The following is a 21,836-nucleotide window of genomic DNA, read 5'->3' as shown; positions in this document are numbered from 1 at the left end:
CAGCTCTTCATAGAACTCTGCAGGGGCTACAGTGCAAATATAGCTTATAAATTAAACAGCATCATGGAATTTATACTTAAAACTGAAATATTTACTCTTGAGTTACTGTTTAGGAATACTAAAGTCAAGATACTCAATTCTTACTCAGTTTAAGAAAGTTTGGTGTTGAGTCTGAGACGTAGCTCTAGGCTAATTAGCTTTAAAATGCAACCATCGCTGCCAAGACGACAATGATATACAAGGCTCCTTCACTCCTGAATATTATTCCGCTCTATTTTTAGAATCAGACATATGAAACATTTCTGTGGATCTTTATAAGTAGTACAGATGTGAAATATGACCGAAATAGTGCTCATGAAGTTGAAAAAAAAACACTGAACATGTTGCCCTCCCTTGTTTCTCCTGAGTTTTATGTGCTTTTTTATCTGCTCTTCTCTTCTTCCCTAACCTTCTTTTAGCAACTGTGTCACCTTTGTTCTTGTTCTTTTCATCCTTCATCTTTCTCTCAGGTTCTGCCTCTAGTCAGAGCTTACACACCTCATTGAATTTTTACCTCTTGATCTATAATTCTGTCCCCCACCATCTCTGACTTCCATGTATTTGTATCTCTTCATATGCTGCTTTGGATCCTTGGCTGAGCCTCATCCTCTGGACTGCTGAGAAAACAATGGTCACTAATGAAGGAGGCTTAAGAGAGAAATCTTAGGTGTAATAAGTTCCCCCCTCACTTTGTCCTGCACACACACACACACACACACACACACACACACACACACACACACACAGACAGAAGACGACAATCAATGTCAGCCAGTCACAGTTCAATGAGCAGACACAACAATTTTGTTTCATTATTATTGTCTTGTTTAAACAACAGCACTTAGAATCAATGCTGTGCCACATGACGGGATGTGTTTGTAACAACCTTGGTGCATGTGTATATGTCACAGTGCAGCCAGCCAGCAGGAAAAGGTCCTTGATGATTAAACGGCCACTGTAGAAGACCTCAGGGACATCTGTGATTGTGTTTCTCTGCATGTGTCCAATTGTATGTATCTGACGTCAGAGAAAATGGTACATCTGCTTCAATTGATTTTCAACACGCAAGCTAAAAAGGCACTCACTTCCCCCGACTGCATAGGCGAGCAATTATTATTGTCCCTCAGTCAGAAGCCCAGAGGGGCTTCTTTTCTTTCTTTTTTTCTCTTTGTGTTACTATTTACTGAGCCATTACTGAGATGGGAAATAATCAAGATGTGATCAAAGTGTGGACCTTCAGCTTTAGCTAAGCGGTTTCACCTACACATGGCATTTACCTCATTCGGAATTACAGCCATTTTTAGGGGCTGAGCAGTATTTGTACAAAGTAACGCAATTGTAAATTTGCAAGTTTTAATACTTGGGTAAAAATCCCTTGCAGTCAATGAGAGCCTGGGCCCATGGATGTCACCAAATTTTGACTTTTCTCCCTGGAATTGCTTTGTCAGACCTTCACGCCTCGACCGCTGCTTGTTTGTGAGCCCTTATGGCCTCAGTTTTGTTTTCTGAAAAGCATTCTCTATTCGGCTGAGATCAGTAGATTGACAAAGCCCCCGGAGAGTTTTCACATTCTTTTGCTTTCAGAAAGTCTTGAGTTGCTTTAGGAATGTTTTGGGTCATTATCCATCTGCACTGTGAGGCATCATCTTGTCGGGTTGTTTTTTTGTTTTATTTTGGGGTTTTTTAACATTTGGCTACATGTAAGCAGAGGATACAGACATATACAGCTCAGTATTCATGCAGCTTCTGCACTTCTTTCAGAAGTCACCTTATCAATAAACACGAGAGAGCCCATTCTACTGTCAGCCATAGATGCCCATACCATAACATTACCTCCACCATGTTTGGTACATACTGTACGATAAAGCATACCATATTGTGTGTCAAACTGTTGACTTGGCCAAACCAACGGTTTTCAATATCTCTCTTATAGATCAATACTTCTTTATTTTTCTCTGAGATCTCCTCGTAAATCTAACACAGTAAGGAGGGAATAGACATATGTGGCCAATTAACTTTTCAGTCATTGGTCCAAATACTTTAGCACCCCTGAAAAACTGAGTTACTTTCCAGGAAACTGCTGTAAATGCTAATGGAATCTTTTTAAGAAACCTTTTCAATTAAATTTGAACGTCTACACTTTGATCACATTCTTGACTGTTATTTAAAATTCATTGTTGTGGTGTATGAAGGTAAAAGCATAAAAAAAAGAAAAACTCATTGTCAAAAATGATTTTCTTTTTCTTTTCTAAGCTGATGTTCAAGTCCAATATATGGTCTGCACTGGCATGGCTTTGCTTCTGCAGCATTTTGTTATCTTAACTCTGTGCTCAGTAAATAATTCATGGGACACACCTTCCTCCTCAGCTCTGAAGACCAAAAGTGGTGGGACTAAAAGCTTAAAGGACTTAAACTAAAGGCTACAACAACACAGTGGGGAAGAGGCTATTCTGGGAAGGAGAGGACTGATCATTTCCCCAGAAACATATAATAGCTGTCTTTCAGCTGAGGATTAGTGAGTGAGACATTTGCTCTCAAACTCTTAAACTTGATAGTGCTGTGTCTCTAAACCTGATACTAAGTTAGGACCAGATCCATCATTGTCAACCGCAGGTATCAAATTTATTTCCATCACAAGATGTGTTCTCAGGATGAAAGTCAAGGTGAGTGAACTGAAGCCTGTTGAGCAGGTGCTCTCTCTGTAGATTGATTTCAGTTTACTCCTTCTGGAGCTAAATTAGAGCAGTGAAACACTGCAGAAGGGACCACAAAGTCAGGGGGAAAAAAAGCTAAATTTCAATTCTGATCTGACAAGTTGGTCATTAACTGCAAGTTTCAGTTCATTTTCAGACAGAAAAAAGTTTTGATTGGAAGCTGACCTGAGGCCACAACGGCAGCCCTGCCCTCATTTTCTGACAAGACCTCAGAACTGAACCGAGATAAACCAAAACCCTGCAGGGGCCCTGGGGAACCAGCAACACAAATAACCACAGCAACAATACAAGGATTTGGAAGAGCCAGCGGGAGCTATGGGCATTGTCTGGCTTTAGTTAGCAATTCTCTGCATCTTTTTAAACTGCTTCTTGGGTGTGGATGACATTTCTTCGAACAGAGTAGGGGGAAAAAACACTTCAAATGTTTCTGCAAAGTTTTCCTTCTTCTCTATTTTGCTCAAAGTTTAAATCTCCCCTCCCCAGAAGAAGGAAGGATGGAAAGAAGAAAGAAGGAAACAAGGAAAAGAGCTGGACCAAACTGGAGAGAGATGATCTGGCTGGATGGAAGAGACAGAGGTGAAAAAGTAGAGACGGACACAGAGTATGGCGATAGCAGAGTGGCTCACTGTCACTCAGTTCCTATTCTTTTGATTTGAAAAACACAAAACGTGCTGACAAAAGTCATGCCTTCACGCATCTGTTCTTGCAACAGTAAGACCATACACATGACTTCACTGGCAAACATGTATACTTTATAGCTTGCAGATGGCTATTTGCTACACAATACACACACTATGAGATGTACTTCAACAAGTGGGAAGCAATGTAGCGATTGTACGCAGCTGGTGCGGTCGCAAATATTTTATTTGAAGTACACATCCAGCCATGATGTCATACAGTTTAGTGTGAAAAGGTTCAGTTGACCTGCCACAAGGACTGCCTCTATAAGTGAAAAAAATAGCATAATGTCCTCTGCAGCTCTGGGGGGGGCGGGGGGGGGAACAAAGAAACAAAGAAAGAAATTCTGCATAAAAATTAGAGAGAGAAGAAAAAAAAAACACACTACTGAAGGCAACCGCGAAAACTCAGTGACTCCAACGGTCAAAATATCAGGATTGTTCCAAGAGAGCGACAGGACTGACATCAACCTGCCAAAAATACAACAGCTATTGCATATGGACACAGTGTCTGTCCACACTCCTACTTTGACTGCCAATTAATTTTGTGTGTGTGTGTGTGTGTGTGTGTGTGTGTGTGTGTGTGTGTGTGTGTGTGTGTGTGTGTGTGTGTGTGTGTGTGTGTGCGCGTGTGCGCGTGTGTGAACGTAGGTCTGTTAACTGTCCTGCCTGGAAACTCCCGCGTATGTTTGGGTGACCAGGGCAGAGACACTTGTCCCTCAGTGCAGCGCGTCCACTTGTGTGTACGTGGGTGTGTTTTCCCAGAATTGGCGCAGCGCTTGAGCCACATGTCATAGGACACTGAGCCAGTTTATGTTCAGAAAACCGTTAGTGCACCACTACCACCAGCTGTGCCTTGGGGATGTAATGATAACGATGACAGCAGCAGAGAAATGAGAAGATAAAAAGCAGATACATATGATAGAAATGAACAGATATAATTCCAAATCTCTGGAAATTGCCAGATCCCAGACTTTGATATAAACCACATGTGTCCCATTGTGGTCTTTGATGTACTTCATTAAACAGCTTCTATGAGGGTAATGAATTTTCCTGACTTCTGGGGCTGTTTTGTGTTATTTCTGTGAAACGAGAGGTCATCTGTGCTTTCACTTCAACCTCTAAATGAAAACAAGAACCCCAAAAAGCATCAAAAGCTACGGTAAGATTTTACAGAGAAGGAAAAAAAAAGCAGTCCAACAAACAGAAATGTTCAAATGCAAATAAGTAATTTCTCCATTTGACAGAGATTTTAAGTGCTTAAAGCAGCCGTAAGAAACCACCGGGCACGGTACTGGAACCGCCACATCTCAAACAAACTGATCCAAAACCAAATCTGAAACCTAACTTTATAGCATTTTCGCAGCTTGTTGGGCTTCTCATCTCGGGGAAAGTCAAAGTAATGCTGACAGAACAATGAAGTCAAAGCACTCAAATTAGAACCCACACTGAAGCGGACCAATGCCGTGCTCAGCTGAAAACACCAATGCTTTACAACTAGTTGTTACCAGCTGTTCAGTGAAAAGAATAAAAAAGTGGTTTGGTAAAAAACAAACAGCCTTTCAGAGCAATACTTTGAAAGGGTTCACGTGGACTGAAGGGCCTTTAAAAACTGCTACAAACGTATGAAGGCAACTGGTACTGGACTGCAAAAGATCAACCAATAACCAGTATTAGATCAAACAAAACGATGACTACTCTACCCTCCATGATGACATTTGTAACTCACCCAAAACAGAGCAGACAATAATTGAATACAGACTTGTACACTGGCAGGATGAGGAAAGACATATACGCCGACACCTTCTTGATTAAAAGTACTGTTGTGCCAGACAAAATAAAACAGTGATTCTCATTACTTACACAACAAAGATGAAGTGCTTTACATTCAAATAACAATCAAACAAAAATCTTATTTTAAGAGCAAGAAGGTAAAATAATTCAAATGTTAATAAAATATGTTAGATCAGACTGTCAAAGAGGACTGGTGAAGGACACACACACTGTCACACACATTCATGCACCTTAAGAAAAATAACATCTGCTGTGAGATTGAAAATGCATATATGTGTCATGGATAAAGGTTTTTACCAAATCATGGTATTCATCACTGATATATATGCAGACAGTTGGAAAGGACAAAAAAAAAAGGAGAGGTACAATAAAAACCCTTTAAGAAACAATAAAATAGAATCTATGTGTGTATTCTACTTAGAATTGAAAGCCAAAGAGAAGAACTATGAGATCGACTTGAACATATCTGAAGTTTGAGCTGCGCAAATATGAAAAGTCAAGCCGTTCTACAGCGTTGGGGCTGCCACTGCAAAACCTCGATCACCTCTTTGCTTCAAAAGGGTGACAATCGATTTTCGAAAATTTAAAATTCAACAATAAAATCTTAAAATCAGTTCAGAATTGGGAGCCAATGGATTGATCTAGACCAGGGGTCGGCAACCCGCGGCTCTAGAGCCGCATGCGGCTCTTTAGCGCCGCCCTAGTGGCTCCTGGAGCTTTTTCTTTTTTCTCTTTTTTTTCTTCTTCTTTTTTCCGTTTTTTCCTCTTTTTTTCTTCCTTTTCCTTTCCTTTTTAATCTCGACATTTCAACTTTTTTCCTCGAAATTTGGACTATTTCCTTGTCATTTCGACTTTTTTCTCAACATTTCAACTTTTTTCTCGACATTTTTCTCAAGATTGTATTTCAACATTAATCTTGAGATTTCGACTTTTTTCTCAACATTTCGACTTTTTTCTCGAAATTTTGACTTTTTTCTTGTCATTTTGACTTTTTTCTCGTTATTTCGATTTTTTTCTCAACATTTCAACTTTTTTCTCAAGATTGTATTTCAACATTAATCTTGACATTTCAACTTTTTTTTCGAAGTGCATGATGAAAAAAAAAATCTTCCCCCAGTTCTAACTAATATAGAAACATGCAGCATGTGTTGTCTTCATTCTAAGGCTGATACAAGACTTTTCATTTTTTGCGGCTCCAGACACATTTGGTTTTGTGTTTTTGGTCCAATATGGCTCTTTTTACATTTCGGGTTGCCGACCGCTGATCTAGACCCACAAACAGCGCGTTACAGTAGTCTAAATGTGAGGTAACAAAAACATGAATTACTTTTTCTAGGTCCTTTGCAGGGAAATAAGGTTTCACCTTAGCGATGACCCATAGGTGTTAAAAGCTTAATTTTACTACAGCATTTATCTGTTTGTCCAACTTAAGAGAGCTGTCAAAAATCACACCCATATTCTTGACAGCAGAGAGGTCAAAGGGTCAAGAATGTCAGCCGAACCCCAGAACACATCTGTTTTTTACAAACCAAATGACCTCCGTCTTCTTTTCATTAAGGTTCAGAAAGTTGAGTTTCATTCAAGTTTTAAGAGCATTAAGCCAGACTAACGAGGGCTGTCGTGAAGGATTGCTGTCTGACCTGATGGGCATGCAAACCTGCATATTATCAGCAAAATAATGAAAGCAATATAATAAGCCCTAAATATAACCACACATGGAGCATATACTGTATACTGAAAACAGCATGGGGCCCAAAATAGAGCTGAGCAACACCATGATTCGCGGGAGCTGAAGAGGAAAATATTTTATCTACTGCATTATTCTTCCAACAGTGTAATTTGACACAAAGAAAAAAAAAATCTAATTGTAAGTTTGTTGCATATTTGGGGTATGATTTAGCTCTGGCATTGTTTCCCTAACCTTTTCCATGCTGCGTCATAGCATTTTCCTCAGAATAAGCGTGTAAGTTCATCTCAACATTCATGTAAAATTACATCTAGATTTCATCAGCTGTAAGAACACAGCAGGAGTTCCAATTTTCATCCTACCATAACACATATAATGATGTGGCCGGTCCATTTTTCATCATCAACGAATCAAAAGAAGAAAAAAAAGAACCCTTTAAATCTTTCATTTAAATAAGTGTTGATCTCTTTTTAAAGTCCGAGCAAAGCAGAAAAAATCCATCTGGGTTTGTAACATTAAAGAAAAACCTGGAAAAAACCCCGCTCTGCTAAACATGAATTATTCAAACAGACAAATACATAAAATAAGGATTCAACATCATGAGAAAATGAGCAGTGTTATCGGCTCTGAGATGCAGGGTTGTGTCCGCTGAGGATGCTGACTGAAAGACTCCAGACCAGCTTAGACGAAATGAACTAACAAGACAAACAGAATGGAGCTCATTTAAAGCTACCACAGTTCTTACATGTGAAATCATACATGGACTCTACAGATATTCGATGTTTGAATTAACTTCCACTAGCATCAAGTTGACAACAGTGTTAAATAATGCGACTTCGATTCCTATTTTAAACAAGTGAAGGGAGCTCGGGGAAAGTTAAAACTGAATATGACACACGGTTAATCGCCACTGTCTCAGCTGCTCAAAGTTTGCACATCCACCATGTCGTCAGAAACAAATGCGAACCATGGGCCGCTCGGTGGCGCAGTGGGTTAAGCGGCGGCTCATATACTGAGGCTACAGTCCTCCTCCTGCAGCGGTCGCGGGTTCGAATCCAGCCTGCGCACCTTTGCTGCGTGTCTTCCCCGTTCTCTCTCTCTACCCCTTTCCAGTCTGCATCTCAATAAAGGGCCACTAAAGCCCAAAAAAATCTTTAAAAAAAAAATCTATTATTTATCAACAAAATAAATGTACCACCTAGTCCTAACAGACTAGTTATCATTATCTTGATATTTATTTTTAGACAATATTGTCTAAGATACGTTTCAAATCAATTTTAATTCCTAAAATAATTTATTTGTAATTAATGACTTGGCAATGACTGCCAGACAATAAGGTTTGGTAAAAGGATTAATGGCCTTACAGTAAGAGCCTCCGTTAAAAAAAAAGATGCCACTATCCCCTCCTTTCCTTTGCTCTGACTGCAACTAGTTGTTAATCCTCCAGATAATAGTAACCCATGTAGCTAACTTCACCAACTTCACCGTTATTTAAGCAACGTCTCAACCCACGGCAAATTAGCATGTTTTGTCTATACAAACCCAAAACACAGCCTGAATAAAAAGTGGCTAAAGAGAGGCTCAGTTCAACTTTCCTTCACGACAAAGCTTGGTTAAGTTAGCAGTGGTATTCCTGCAGCCAGCTACAGCGGGTGCAGTCTTTTGGACCACTGACTCTGCATAATATTTTCTAGGACTGCTCACATGCTGCAGAGCTGCTGGTGTTCATTCTCCCCTTCTTTCCTCCGCTCCCACACCATATGTGCTACTACGTTATGCCTCTCGGTTGGGGGTGGCAGATGGGAGAGAGGCTGTCTGCTGTGTCTCAAAAACCGATAATTAAGGGCAATAAAGACTTTAGAGTAAAGCACAGTAAATTTGTTTGATATCATACAAATAAACTTCTGACGAAGACCAAACAAAGTACACGATTTGTTTTACATTACATTTAATTCCTAATGAAAGGAAAGGGGTTATCAAAAACTTCAACTGAAAGCAAATAAGGAGCTGTTTTTTCAAAGCAGTCAAATCAATGCAACTTAACCGCCTTTCATGCAAACTCTTGAGAAAAAATATATATATAAAAAAAAAAGTGAACTACAAAAGCATGAGATGTTTTTAAGGTCACTACGGGTGTTTTTCTTTGTTTTATAACACACATCAATGAAATAATAAAATGTGTAAGATAAAAAGAGGCAAAGAGAGCCACAAAGAGAGCCAAAGGACTTAAAAAAAAAAAAAACACACGCATTTGTGCACACATAACCATGCATGAACACAAACGCACAAAGTCTGTGTGGGAGGGAATCAATGAAAACAAAGCATAGCTGGAACATGCCATAAACAAGAGCACAAAACAAGTCAGTAGGTCTCTGCTTTTATAGCTCCACTGCTGAGTCACAATGCTGGACACACTTTCACTTAGAGCTTAGAAGGATGCAGTAAAAGTAGACATTTTAAATCTCTCTATCATTTGAAATCCACGTAAAGCCTCTATAAACTGACCTTTAGTAATTATATTTAATTTTTCGGTCTTGAAGGGATGAATCCTCTCCAAAATCCAATGTCTGACTTTCCCGCTGGCACTGAATCAGCACCTATTAAAGCTGGAAATAAACAGCTGGCACCTCTATTGTTTGGGAGCCACTGTATAAACGTTGGTAGTTACATGAATTAAAAATCAATATGTCAAGCCATTCTCCGGGATCCGTTGTACACAGTTATTACATGTACATGATGCTGCATTTACCACGTTCTTGATCATCATAGAAAACCACCAGTTCAAAGGTTTAGCACCAAAGTTTGCACACATTTGCTTTTAGTATGATACCAACAGCTAAGTAACCAGTCCTGCTTATCAATATCATACATCTCATTGTTCTTAGATCAAAAGCCATACATAATATAAGAACACAGCAAAAAAAAAAATTGGATCAATGTTGGAAAACTACAAAACAGTAGCTTTATCCTTGAAGAAAGAAATCACCAGTTTGTTTCTGCATTGTTGCACCACAGGACTAGATGAATAAAATGAGCAACAAACTCACAAACAACTGGCTGGTGTATTTTTCACCCAGAAAAAATGTCCTCTGCAGAACAGATAACTTTAACTCAGTGCAGCAAACTGTCAACAACCTCTATACTACTGGCCAGGCTGACGCTTCACTCCACCTTAATGTCTTGAATGCCTCTTGAATCGGGGTCACCGTAAGCAGCTGTCGGTGGCACCGGACTATGGCAATGGTCCGGTGGCAGAAAGCTCAAGGCTGCCCTTGCACTGATCATAACCCTATAATTGGCCAGGATAAAGGGATGCAAACATCATAGCGTCAACGTGACTCTACTCTAAATTCTGCAATCTATATTTAGTGTTTTAACAGATTACTTCCCTCCCTTTGAGACCTGTGATTAATTACTGTCCCTGCAGTCTTCTCTGCACTCCGGCTCCCCTCATCCAAACAAGTCTTCTTCCTTTCATTTACTCAACATCGCATTTCACATGTCCATGTCCACTTTTATTTTTCTGAAGAGCAGAATTCTAAAATGTGCGATTTTGATTGTCGGAGATCGTTACAGTCATTTTTACAGTCATTTTCCCAAACTCCACCTACGGTACCATCCTACCTGTGTTCATGTGCGTAGGCTTTACAAGAATATCTAAAAATCCTATATGGGCACATACAGTATTTAAACTCTAAGAACATAAAACATGCCTTTTCAGCAACGAGCAGCCCATAATCTTTCGCCATTTCAAATTATGTCTTTTAATGAATCAAAGTAAACAAATTATATGTAATGTTGTGACTCACAGAGCAAAATAATTCAACTATCCCTTCGATATAGATTGCAGTGTGTTTGTGTGTGCAGACTTTGTACTAATCTCAAGTAAGATTTTGCATTCAGACCTCTGTTTGTGTGTATATGGGTGTTACACCCTTGTTTTATTGAGCTTACACAGAGAGCAGTACAGTAAATTACATCATGGAGCCAAAAAGGCAAGCAAAACTCTTTTACGATGCACGCTAAATCCCCCTTTTCATGGCATCATACAGATTTACAGAGGACGCTTTCACAACCACTCTCATGTACATGTGCGCCTGCACATGTGCAAAATGCAGACGTAAGCTGAGAAGGTAAAAAGTTACAATCCTGATTATAGTAATTATGGTTTCAGGTTGGGGTTTTTTTTTTTAGAGTATTCTCCTAGATGGACCACTGGATTACAGACAGTTTTGGCATTGTAAAAGAAAGTGAGGAAAAGAAAAGAGTTATTGTTGGGATGGATGGAGGGGGGGATGGATTGGTGGAGTAAAAAGGGAAAGAAAACCATCTGAAAAACAGGGATATGTGAAAAAGGGAACAAGAGAGAGAAAATGCAGAAAGAGTAACAAAGGCGGAGGAAACGCAGTGGCGAAAGATAGGAAGAAGAGAAAGACTAATCCTTCAGGCAGCTTCCCAACACTACTCAGCCCACTTGGTCCCTCCTCCTCTTCCTCCGCCGCCTCCTTTCTCCATTATCAACCAGGACTTGAATGGGCTTTTTACAGTGAGGCTTTGTTTCATATAACAAAGGAACACAAATGTCAAATTCGCTCTTGAAAAAAGTAAGAAAAACCACCTCCTCTTTTCTTCCTTTCCTCTCCCAGTTCACTCTCTGTTTCCTTAGTGCTCCCTGCTACTTCTCTCAAACTTTTTCCTCTTTCCCCCCCTCTTAGTCATCCTCGCTGACGCTCTCAAAACAGCACAATGTATAAAACAAGCTCTTGGGGTAAACAGAAAGGGCCGAGGCCTCATCGCCGTGGCCCTCCTGCCGCGATGCGGCATCTTCTCTCAATGGCAGCTTAATTACATATTCATGGTGACACAAATAAGACTCTCCTGCCCCGACACACAAACAAGCCGCCCTGCCAAAACACCCAACGCCCATCTGCTGGCCGTGTGTCTGCCCTCAAGTAATTCTTTTTTTTTTTTTTTTTTAATGCACTCATATCTAGAGTCATTTCTTTGTATCCGCGTTGTGTTTCCGCAAGTGACACCTGTGCAATGCAGCGCTCAAATTTCAGCACGGCAGCCATTTGTGATGACGCCATAAAGAGTGAAGCAACGTCTCAAATTTGCAGCCCAACTTTGATATGAACCTCATAAGCAAACAATCTGCAGACAGCAGACGGACTCTCTGGCATGAATCCAAGCAAAGTGTCAAAGACAGACACGGGAAAGGACAGGGGATTAAACTGAAGTGGCAGCAGTTGTTTCCACACAAACACACACACACAAAGAGTGTCTTCTGGTCACACGTGCAGCTTGATTCCTGTTGTTTTTGAAGCAAATAAACTAACTCAAGCTATTTACTGGAGATTTTATGGAATCTAATAAAAAAAGGATACATAGACCATGAAAAGCCTAAGCAGCCGCCTGTGGAGAGGGGCAAAAGCCTTAAAACAAAGATACAGGATGGCTTTTCATTGGAGAGGCGAGGCCCCATTTCTCTGCCTGTATCCCTGTTTTTCTGACACTTCAATTCCAACTATCTGCACTGAACGTGCGTACATGTGTTTCTCTGTTTGTGTGTGTGTGTGTGTGTGTGTGTGTGTGTGTGTGTGTGTGTGTGTGTGTGTGTGTGTGTGTGGGGTCTCTCTCGCCTGGCTGACTGATGAGTGTCTGCAACCAAACACATGCACACAAAAAAAGAATTCCCCACTGCTTCGGAGCTAAGTATACTTTACAAGCATGACATGTTCACTGTTTTAGCCACACTGTCATTAAGCGGTGTAAATTTAAGCAAGTGAAACAGACAAAGCGGCATAAAACAACAATAAAGACCACAGGAAGGCGGGAAAGACAAAAGCAGGACACAGAATACGAGAAATGGAGTCATGGGAAAAAACTGGGACAAATGACACAAGAGGGGAACTGAGATCGTGGACAGCAGCACGGAAATCTGCAGCCTGGAGTCCAACTGTTCACATTTTGTTATAAAAAAACAGATAAACACTATTTATTAATTCCTTCACTTTTGTCCGATGCACTGTGGTATTTTAAACAAACTGGATGGGTGGATGGATAGAAATTGTGAGTACTGCTTGGTGGATTTTTGTTAATAATAACCAGTTTATAATTTCTAAATGTGGTTAGGTCTTTTTTGTTATTGTTGGTTTTTTTTTTGCTTTATAGGTGTAGTATAAAAACAAATATCATGATATAAAGATATAAATACTTCAAAAGGCTTATAATTGTTTGGGCTGCAGGACTTTAATCGACTAAGAACTACAAATACAGTAAGCCATTTATTGGGAACAAATGGCATTTTCTCACTACTTCCATCTTTCACACATACAGACACAGGAGCACACAGCTAAACTGAAACATAAAGCCCTGAAATGGGAGCACCAAGCGGGGCCTTAGGTTTCGCAGCCCATGAAAAATTCATAATTCCAGATCTTTACATGAAACTCTAGAAGGAATTAGGCCCAACAACAGGAGAAGCTGGGAATCAGTTTCAGAGCGTTTCTCTGCCTCTTTTTCTTCTTCTCACTGGCTGTCATTCCAGAAAAACAAGCACACTCAGACTCAAACGCTCACAGTCGGACAAAGACGCACACAGGGAGGCTTTCTTGTGTTCCATCCTGGGTTTTCCCCTGCGGAGAATCAGAGATAGTAAATGGTGCGAGCGGAGTGACACAGTTTGTCGACACTGCCTTTTGAAAACCACACTCCTTCAAAAGCGGGATTTCATCTTCCCCAAAAGGAAAACATGCCTGCAAAGTTCTCCACAAGCAACACAAACAGCTCGAGTTCAGGCTCTTGATTCTTGAAATAGGCAGAGCTGTAATTGCTATTTGTTCAAGTAAACCATATATAAAACAAACGCAGCTGTAGGTGGACAAGTCCAGGGTTTTCACAGTCCAACATAAATGGCACCCTGTGAATGGATAAGCTTGACCACAGACAGAGGAGAGAAAAAAAAGGTCGGTAAAATCCATTCAGCAGCTTAAAAAGGACGGGGTTGAAAGACTAGACACAGAAGTGAAAAGGCGGATGGAGAAACGTCTCATCACAGGCCACACTTAAAGTGACAGTCTATGAAATGCACGGATGAACAAGCAAGGATGTGATTTTTTTTTTTCTTTTTTTTTTTAGAGGGCAGAAAGGGCAAGACAAATCTGCCATCGCTAGGCTGCTACCAGCAGCAGGAGGGTCCGCTACACAAAACAACCCCAGACGCAGTCAAAGACTTCCTTTCACACACTCCTGTGAACGTCCGTCCGAGTGCACACATCATGCATGCAGAGCACATTCACATGCGCGCGCACACACACACAGCGAATGCAGACAGAATGCAGCATTGTTTGACTGCAAAAATATCGTGCTGTGTGTCTGTGTGTGTGTGTGTGTGTGTGTGTGTGTGTGTGTGTGTGTGTGTGTGTGTGTGTGTGTGTGTGTGTGTGTGTGTGGTGGTGGTGGAGTGGGGGGGCAGTCAGTCAGCTTGTCAAGACCTAGTGGAGTGATCAAAGCTCGTACAAACCACCCAGAGAGATCTCCCTTCCTCCTCCATTCATCCTGTCCCACTCTCAGTCTGTCCATCTCCCCCTCTCCCTCTGATGCAGAGATGCCATCAAATTTACTACTAAAAAAAACAGCTCAACCTATTGAACAGGAGCTGGCTGGACAGCGCGGCCAATCACAGCGGCCTGTTTAGTTCCAATACTTCCCAGCTGTCCCCCTGCGAGAATCGAGCTCTGGATGGCCACACTCTACCTTGGGACAGGATGAGAGCACGATGGGAGACAGCATGGGAACTCTGGCAGTGTTGTCTGTAACGTGCGCGCGTGCATACGCATCGATGCAACAAAACATTGTCCGAGCTCTGCCGGAGCACTGAGATAGTGCCAGGTTCACACATACGCAAGTATTCACTCCACGGGATTTATCCGAGACAATCGGCAAACTGCCAAGTTCATGAACAAGCACACACACACGCACACACACACACACACACACGCACACGCACACGCACACACACACACACACACACACACACACACACACACAGTTCAACTCACACACAAACTGTCCTAATAGACATACATTCTAACAGCAAGACATGAAAGCAACTTTTGAAGACAAATAATTGGATCTATTAATTTGTATCCAAAGATATGATTATTTTTTTTTTTTATGCCCCAATGGACATGACAATAATTACATAGAGGAAATTCTTCTCACCACATATGTAAAACTCTCGAACATCACATTTAGCAGGCAGCAAAGGTCGAATGAGCGCACGAAAAAGAGAACAATGGGCGCGAGAAAGAGAAAGCATAATTCATGTTCATCAGCACAAAAGAAAAACTTTTCTGCTCCATTAGTATTTCATGTTTTCCCTTGAGACGAGCTGGCCTACACACCAACCTCCATACCTCTACGAACTCACAAAATCCAGTAGGTTTTAGGACTCCTTTTTTCCCCTCCCATACGAGTTCACTTCAAATCAGATTTTGGCAGTTAAAGAACAAATTCAAAGCTGTGTGAAGCGTTCTCGAACAAAAGATTGAGACAACATGTGACGCAATATGAATAAACTGCACTCATTGTCATGAAACAGAAGTAGGTTCTACGCTGAGATCCTTCAACATCTGAATGGTAGAGTCTTCCATTCTGATAATAAACAATGGGATGTTTCGGTGATGAGTACAACAATCTTGACACCCATTCACTCCAGATCAAATGTAAAAGGGCCCAGCTAATGGCTTTTTAATAGCCCCAACTGCTCGAGGGTGGGGCTAAGTTAAATGACAGACGCATGCACTTGAGCTGGCATGAGTGGATCTCAACTAACACTCCTCCCCTCATTGTGCGTGCACATGTTAATGGGTGGACAAGAGACTTTTCCACACTGCAAATGTTTTTAGAGCTACAAAGGGCAGGACAAAGACATCAACATGCCTAATTAAATCACTTTAAAGCTTAAGAGAGGATTGATGTGGAGTAAAATGACTCGGATTGAGCCCATTGTGTGCAAGATCAGCACATATTGAATGGATTAGGAAAAGAAAGACTAAAAAGAAAAAGAAAATCTGACTGAGGGTCCCTGTAGTTCATTATTACACTACAGTTCCAGGATCATTTCCACAAACGCCATCCTTCTTAGCATCATTTGTTACAACCCTGAAAACAAACTTGGCTATTAAAACTTGCCAAACCACAGAATAGTTGGTATCGGGACCGGCTACAAGAAGATAAATGATGTGTGAGCAGAAACAAACAGCACAATAATTTGGTTAGAACAAATATCGGTCTTCCTTTAAACAACATTTTTCTACTCGTATGGGCTGAGAACTGAATTCTGCACAGATGTAGAAAGAGGATTGCTATTTAAATACAGAAACCCACTCCCAGACAGTTAGATTGCGGTTCGGATTTTTTGCTTCATTCGTAGAAAAACAGAGTGATTCCTTGCACACAGTAAAACAACTTCAGAGACATGAGCAAACTTGTTTTAAACAGAGGACCAAGACTAGAACAGGAGACATATAAACCATTAGAGAGGATTACATGAAGGGGGGGTAAAAAAGCGGCATTTTCTGGAGTGAGAAAACACAGAAGACTGCCATCTGCCTAAAACACATCAACAGTAAGAGTGCCAATTATCAGATTACTCTACAGGAGTCAAACTGTGTTGCTTACTGGTGCCAGGATGTCATTTATCAGATATGAGTGAAACCCTACTCAAAATATGACCCTAAATTGCAATCTATTGATTTACAAGCAAACCAAGAAAGAATGCTTGGAATGAATATTGGAGGCATTTGCTGAAATGTTGTTCCCCTGGGCAACAAGAGAACGGCAGTAGCAACATCATGTTCAATTACTTACCAAATTCAGCACAAAAGCCCTTGGCCAATTTGTAATGTCAATACCAATTTATAGACTACATCCTGCTTCAGACTATAGCCACATTACTAGGTGTCTTTCCTTAATGGGCTTTCGAGTGGAATATTAGTTATTATACTGTTATAACAAACCAGAGGATGAACTCGACCATGACTGGCTGTGATAAGGTCAAACTTTCACGAGCCCTACTGAGAAGCTGTGGTAAATTAAGGCTTGTTAGAACAACAGAAGGTTTGTCAATTAATTCTTCTGGATGAACATTAACGAGGCGCAGGTTGTCCGTGAGAAGGTCAGAAAGAGTGTGAAACCAACAACTGTGCCTGCGTAGCCTTTCAGCTTTTCAAGCGTTTCAAACGAGCTCTAATAATAATAGTATTATTATGATTATTAATAATAATAATCATCATAATAATGATAAAAATCCAAACGTGATGCTGATGTCTGTGTTCACTCTACCCGAGAGCAGCCGCCACCGCGGGCATTCTTCAGAAATATCACTTCAATCCCCCTAGTTCTGCTCCACTTGGGGCTTATAGCGGACACAGCCGTAACACAGCCCACTATACCAAATCACTTCCACGGCTTTACGTTTTCCCATCATGTAGTCAGCTCTTTTTGGACTCCCATCATTGATAATGATGGTAAACTGCTGATCATGTGACATTATATCCTCGTTTACAACCGTGATATTTCCAAATTGTTTCCTCGGGGGACTTGTGTTGCCGTTTTCTATGAGATTGCCTATCAGCTCCTGCACGGGTGAATGTGTGTGCGAACTTGTGGTCAGCTCCCGACCGGCGCGCCGGAGTGTCGCCTATAAAGTGCTCCTAAATGAGACATCAATTGGCCGATCATGAATCCCGAGTGCTGCCCCTCAGAGTTTCCACCTTAACTGCAGCCTCGAAGTGGATTATGTCGTTTATACGAAAGAGAGATGGCGAAAAGAGAAGGAGGGGTGGGGGGGGGGATACACCGCTCTTTTCAATTCAGTTCATAGAGAGTTTAGCAATTCAATGTATCTGGTTGTTCGGCATTTCAGTTCTTCCTAAATAACTTAGGCCATCATTAATCTGTCACAAAGAAACAGTTCTCCCTTCCAGTCCGTGCGCACCCTTCACAGAGAAATGCGCATGCACTGGGGTTGACGTTTAAAGATGCTGACCTTAAATTAACAACTCATCAGCATCAAGTCCATTTAAATGCAAATATATAAAAAAAAAAACGTGGTACATCCAGCAGCAACCACTTCAGCCTGCCGATCTGTGACTGCCACACAAACGCAACTCGCCAAATAAACGTGGAAGGTGTATTTAGGGGGTTAAAAGGCGCTCTTGTCTTACCTTGAGCGAGTCCCGGGTGCGCAAGCACCAAGAGGAGCAGGACCCCCGGCATTCTCAGCAAGCTGCTGCCACCGAGCTCCACTCCACTTTTCAGTCCACTTTTACCCATTACAGACACGGCGTAACACACATACACGCACAAAACTCCTTCGTCCACGACTGGGGGAAATAAGAAGCCCCCACCCCCTGCTCCTCCACCACAGGATCCGCTGATGGAGTCCTGGACAGACGACGCGAAGGTGTGAAGTCCTGAAACCTCTAGTTTCAAAATGCGGTGGGTAAAAGTGTGATCGAGGCTCTGGAAATAACCGCGGGCTCCCGTCACTCCTCCTGTCAGCGGCGGTGCTGCCTCGCCACTGCTCTCCGCTTTCCACTTCGTGCGCTCTCGCCTTCGCCACCGTCTCCGTTTACGCAGAGAGAGAGAAATGCCACCGCCCTCTGGCTACCACAGTAGACTCACTTTCTACCTCTGCTTCGCTTTTTTACTCCTTTTTTCTGACACCACCCACTCAAACAAAAGGGCAAAATACAATAAAATCAAAATAATATATTTTTGTTGTTGTTGTTGTTTTATAAATTACACGTGTGGGTGGAGATGTCTGTACACTGATACAAATATTGTGCTTGATTTACTTTAAAAAAAATAAGTCAACTTTTTGCATGAGATTATTATGTAGATCAAGAAAGACTAGTCTTTGTATAAACTACTTAATTTTATGTATGTAAATAATACATTTTGCAAGTACAGTCAACTTAATTGTCTTACATTTACTTTATTTATCAAAATTAAGTTGACTTTAAAAAGAAAAAAAGAAAAAAGGGGAAAAAGGGAAAAAAAGGAAAATAAATAAATGAATTAGAAATTAAGTTGACTTTACTTGCAAATGAATTTTGTACATACTAAAAATTAAGTAGTTTACTAAGACTAGAAAAGTAAATATGTTGTTCGTGTGTAAATGAAAAGATTGCCTGGGATTACATAAATACTGCTTGTTAAGGAAAAGATGCATTATCTTGTTTGTTGAACAAATGCAGAACTAGTTCAAAACTAGATTTATTCATGTAAAGCAACAAACTTCATTTTTAATTGCTAATATCACAGATTTAAATATGTTATATTTACATGCGGTTAGATGTATTTTTTTCAGTGTAGCTCTGCGTGCATTGATGGAAATTATTTCCTCCGATTCTCACTACTTTTACGACATGAGGGGGTTTTAAGCATACCTTAATTATATAGAAAATTAACTTTTTACTTTCATTGATTGTTATGTCACCTTTAAAAGTTGCTTTTGTCACACAATCTGTTATGTCCTCTAAACTTGACGCCCCACTAATCCAGCTGCTCCCATATCTGTGCTGTTTTTACATATGCAGGCTTATGCGTTTCTGAATCTTTTAAAAGTGGTGCACACACTCTTTTTTTCTGGGCGCTCACTGACTTATCTCTGCCCCCTGACGGCGAGCTCTGCTGAACTAGCAGCAGGACGAACCCTACTGTGACATCTCAGAAACGGAAGCTACAACTAATGAGTCTTATAAAGGGGGAAATGGAAAATATGAGAGCATGTGATGTGGCTTATTTTGATGGTTAGCCTAACACACTATATTATAATCATTATATGAGGGCTTTCATTACTTTGTTACAGTGTAAATTACCTTCAAATGGGTGGCAGGGAAAACTGTATAAAAAAAACGTGACAAATAAAGTTTGCCATTGTTTTTGAAAGAGTGAATGGCTGGCTATAGGATTACAAACCGATGCAATTTACTTTCTTACATTGTTAAAATTAAGGGGCCAAGGTTTTCCACATACTCTATCTGGATAAATATCTCAAATGTTGACCCAATAATCTGTTTGAGCCATTCTCCCAGTTTGGGGGTCTCTGCACTCTTTACTTTCCTTCTCCTTTGCGTTTCCATTTTTAAACTGTGGTATTTTTTTAGCTGCTTGTGTTTCTCCTTCTTCATATTGCTATCACTTAGGGTGGCTTCTTTCTTCTTCTCCGCAAAGTCTAGTTGATTAGCCATCACCAGTATCAGTCTAGATTTCGAAATGCCAAGCAGGGTGGTAGAGTATGGGTCTCGCATTTGAGTATGAGAAATAACTTTGTCTTATGGCACTTTTCCACCAGTACCTACTCAGCCCGACCTCCACTCAGTTTGGCACTTTCCCACTAGGGGTTTACCAGTGCCGAGTAGATACTTTTTCTGTAACTACTCTGCCGAGGTTCTAAGCGGCTGAGTCGGGCTGCATCTGACGTCATCACACTACAGGCCACCGATTGGTCGGGGGGTTGGGAGTCAGACGTCTGAGTCAGGATTTGACATCAGCGAAAGAGCGACTGACGGTGGCTTCTTGTTAATTTTATTCGACAGGCAATGGCAGCGCAAAAGTCTGTTTCATGATCCAACTCTGAGGCGCAGATGTTCCTAAACCTGGTGGCTGAGGAGAGAATTAAAAAGGGATCTGGACGGAGCGATAAGGAACAACCAGATCCACCAGGCACTCTGTCACTTCATAGCTGCTCGCGGCTACCAACAGACTTTTCAGCAGCGCCGAGACAAACAAAAAAAATGTAAAAGCGGCGACGCTTGAAGCTTCTTTCACTCATTTTTTAACTTGATATCGAACACATGCTACAGACCCAGCAGCACATATATCATCTCCTCCATGTTCTACATCTTTAGTGTTGTTGCCTTCTTCGTTTAGATCACATAATCAAATGCGTCATAGCACCTTCGCTCCAACCCGCCTACTTCTGCTCCAGGAGCTGAATTGTTATGGAAAAGAAACTAGGCCAAGTTGAGCCGACCTGAGATGAGTAGAGCCGAGTAGGTACTAGTGGAAAAGTGCCATTAGTTGCACTGAGTGATCACAGAGACCCAAGTTCTGATCTTTCATCTCAGGTAAGCTGTTCTTGTGTTAAGGTTTCAGTTCCCAACGTCAAACTGTAAAGAGGGTTATTTATCCCTCCTAATAGTCATTTTAGGTCCCACTTGCTATCTCATCTTTGTTGGACTTCATTGAGCTTTAGTATGCTCACAAATTCCATTCATTAGTGCTGGAACACTGAGCTTGCAGATGTTTCTTTGTTACCTGGTGTGATGAGTCTCCATTTCTACTGTGACATTCGGTTGGTAGGGTCACAGTATGACACGGACAATGTGAAAGCATGGATCCACCATCTGCCACAGTATAGCACACACGCGCGCACGCATGCACGCACACACACACACACACACACACACACACACACACACACACACACACACACACACACACACACACACACACACACACACACACACACACACACACACACACACACACACACACACAGCTACCATAACTCTCCACAGTGTTGCTGCACAGTCATTTGAGCAGCACAGCCTGGATCATGCATTGTAAATGGCAATAGTAAAATATGTGCTTGGTGCCATTTGTCACCACAGCAGTCCTGCAGCTCAGTGACTACCACTGGAAGTAGCTGTTACCCACAGGGAGCTGTAAAAGCCTTTTTATTCTGCCACTTTATTGGGAATGGGAAAGCAATAAGTTACACAAGAAACATATGGCACACTTGGATATGGATCAGCACCTACACAAGCCACAGTCAATGGTAATGTGATTTTCACAGTTTTTGCAGAACATGTACTTTATGTTTGATGCTAATCTGGTGACTGACTC

The 21,836-nt window shown here is 41.2% G+C and overlaps 1 protein-coding gene across 2 annotated transcripts in view; it reads right to left on the bottom strand.

The window, feature by feature from the left end:
- unc5ca (unc-5 netrin receptor Ca) overlaps positions 1-18,528 on the bottom strand; it is a 216,619-nt gene extending 198,091 nt beyond the window's left edge. For both annotated transcript variants that reach the window (XM_061729251.1, XM_061729252.1), the window contains exon 1: positions 18,146-18,528. In XM_061729251.1, the coding sequence (XP_061585235.1) occupies positions 18,146-18,254 (109 nt within the window). In that variant the 5' untranslated portion in view covers positions 18,255-18,528. The remainder of the gene's footprint in view (positions 1-18,145) is intronic.
- Between the last annotated feature and the right edge of the window lie 3,308 nt (positions 18,529-21,836).

Source organism: Cololabis saira, chromosome 9 (genome assembly GCF_033807715.1).
Source record: "Cololabis saira isolate AMF1-May2022 chromosome 9, fColSai1.1, whole genome shotgun sequence".
Taxonomy (NCBI): Eukaryota; Metazoa; Chordata; class Actinopteri; order Beloniformes; family Belonidae; genus Cololabis; species Cololabis saira.
Note: the sequence above shows the minus strand (reverse complement) of the source record. Positions and strands in the feature narration are given on the sequence as shown.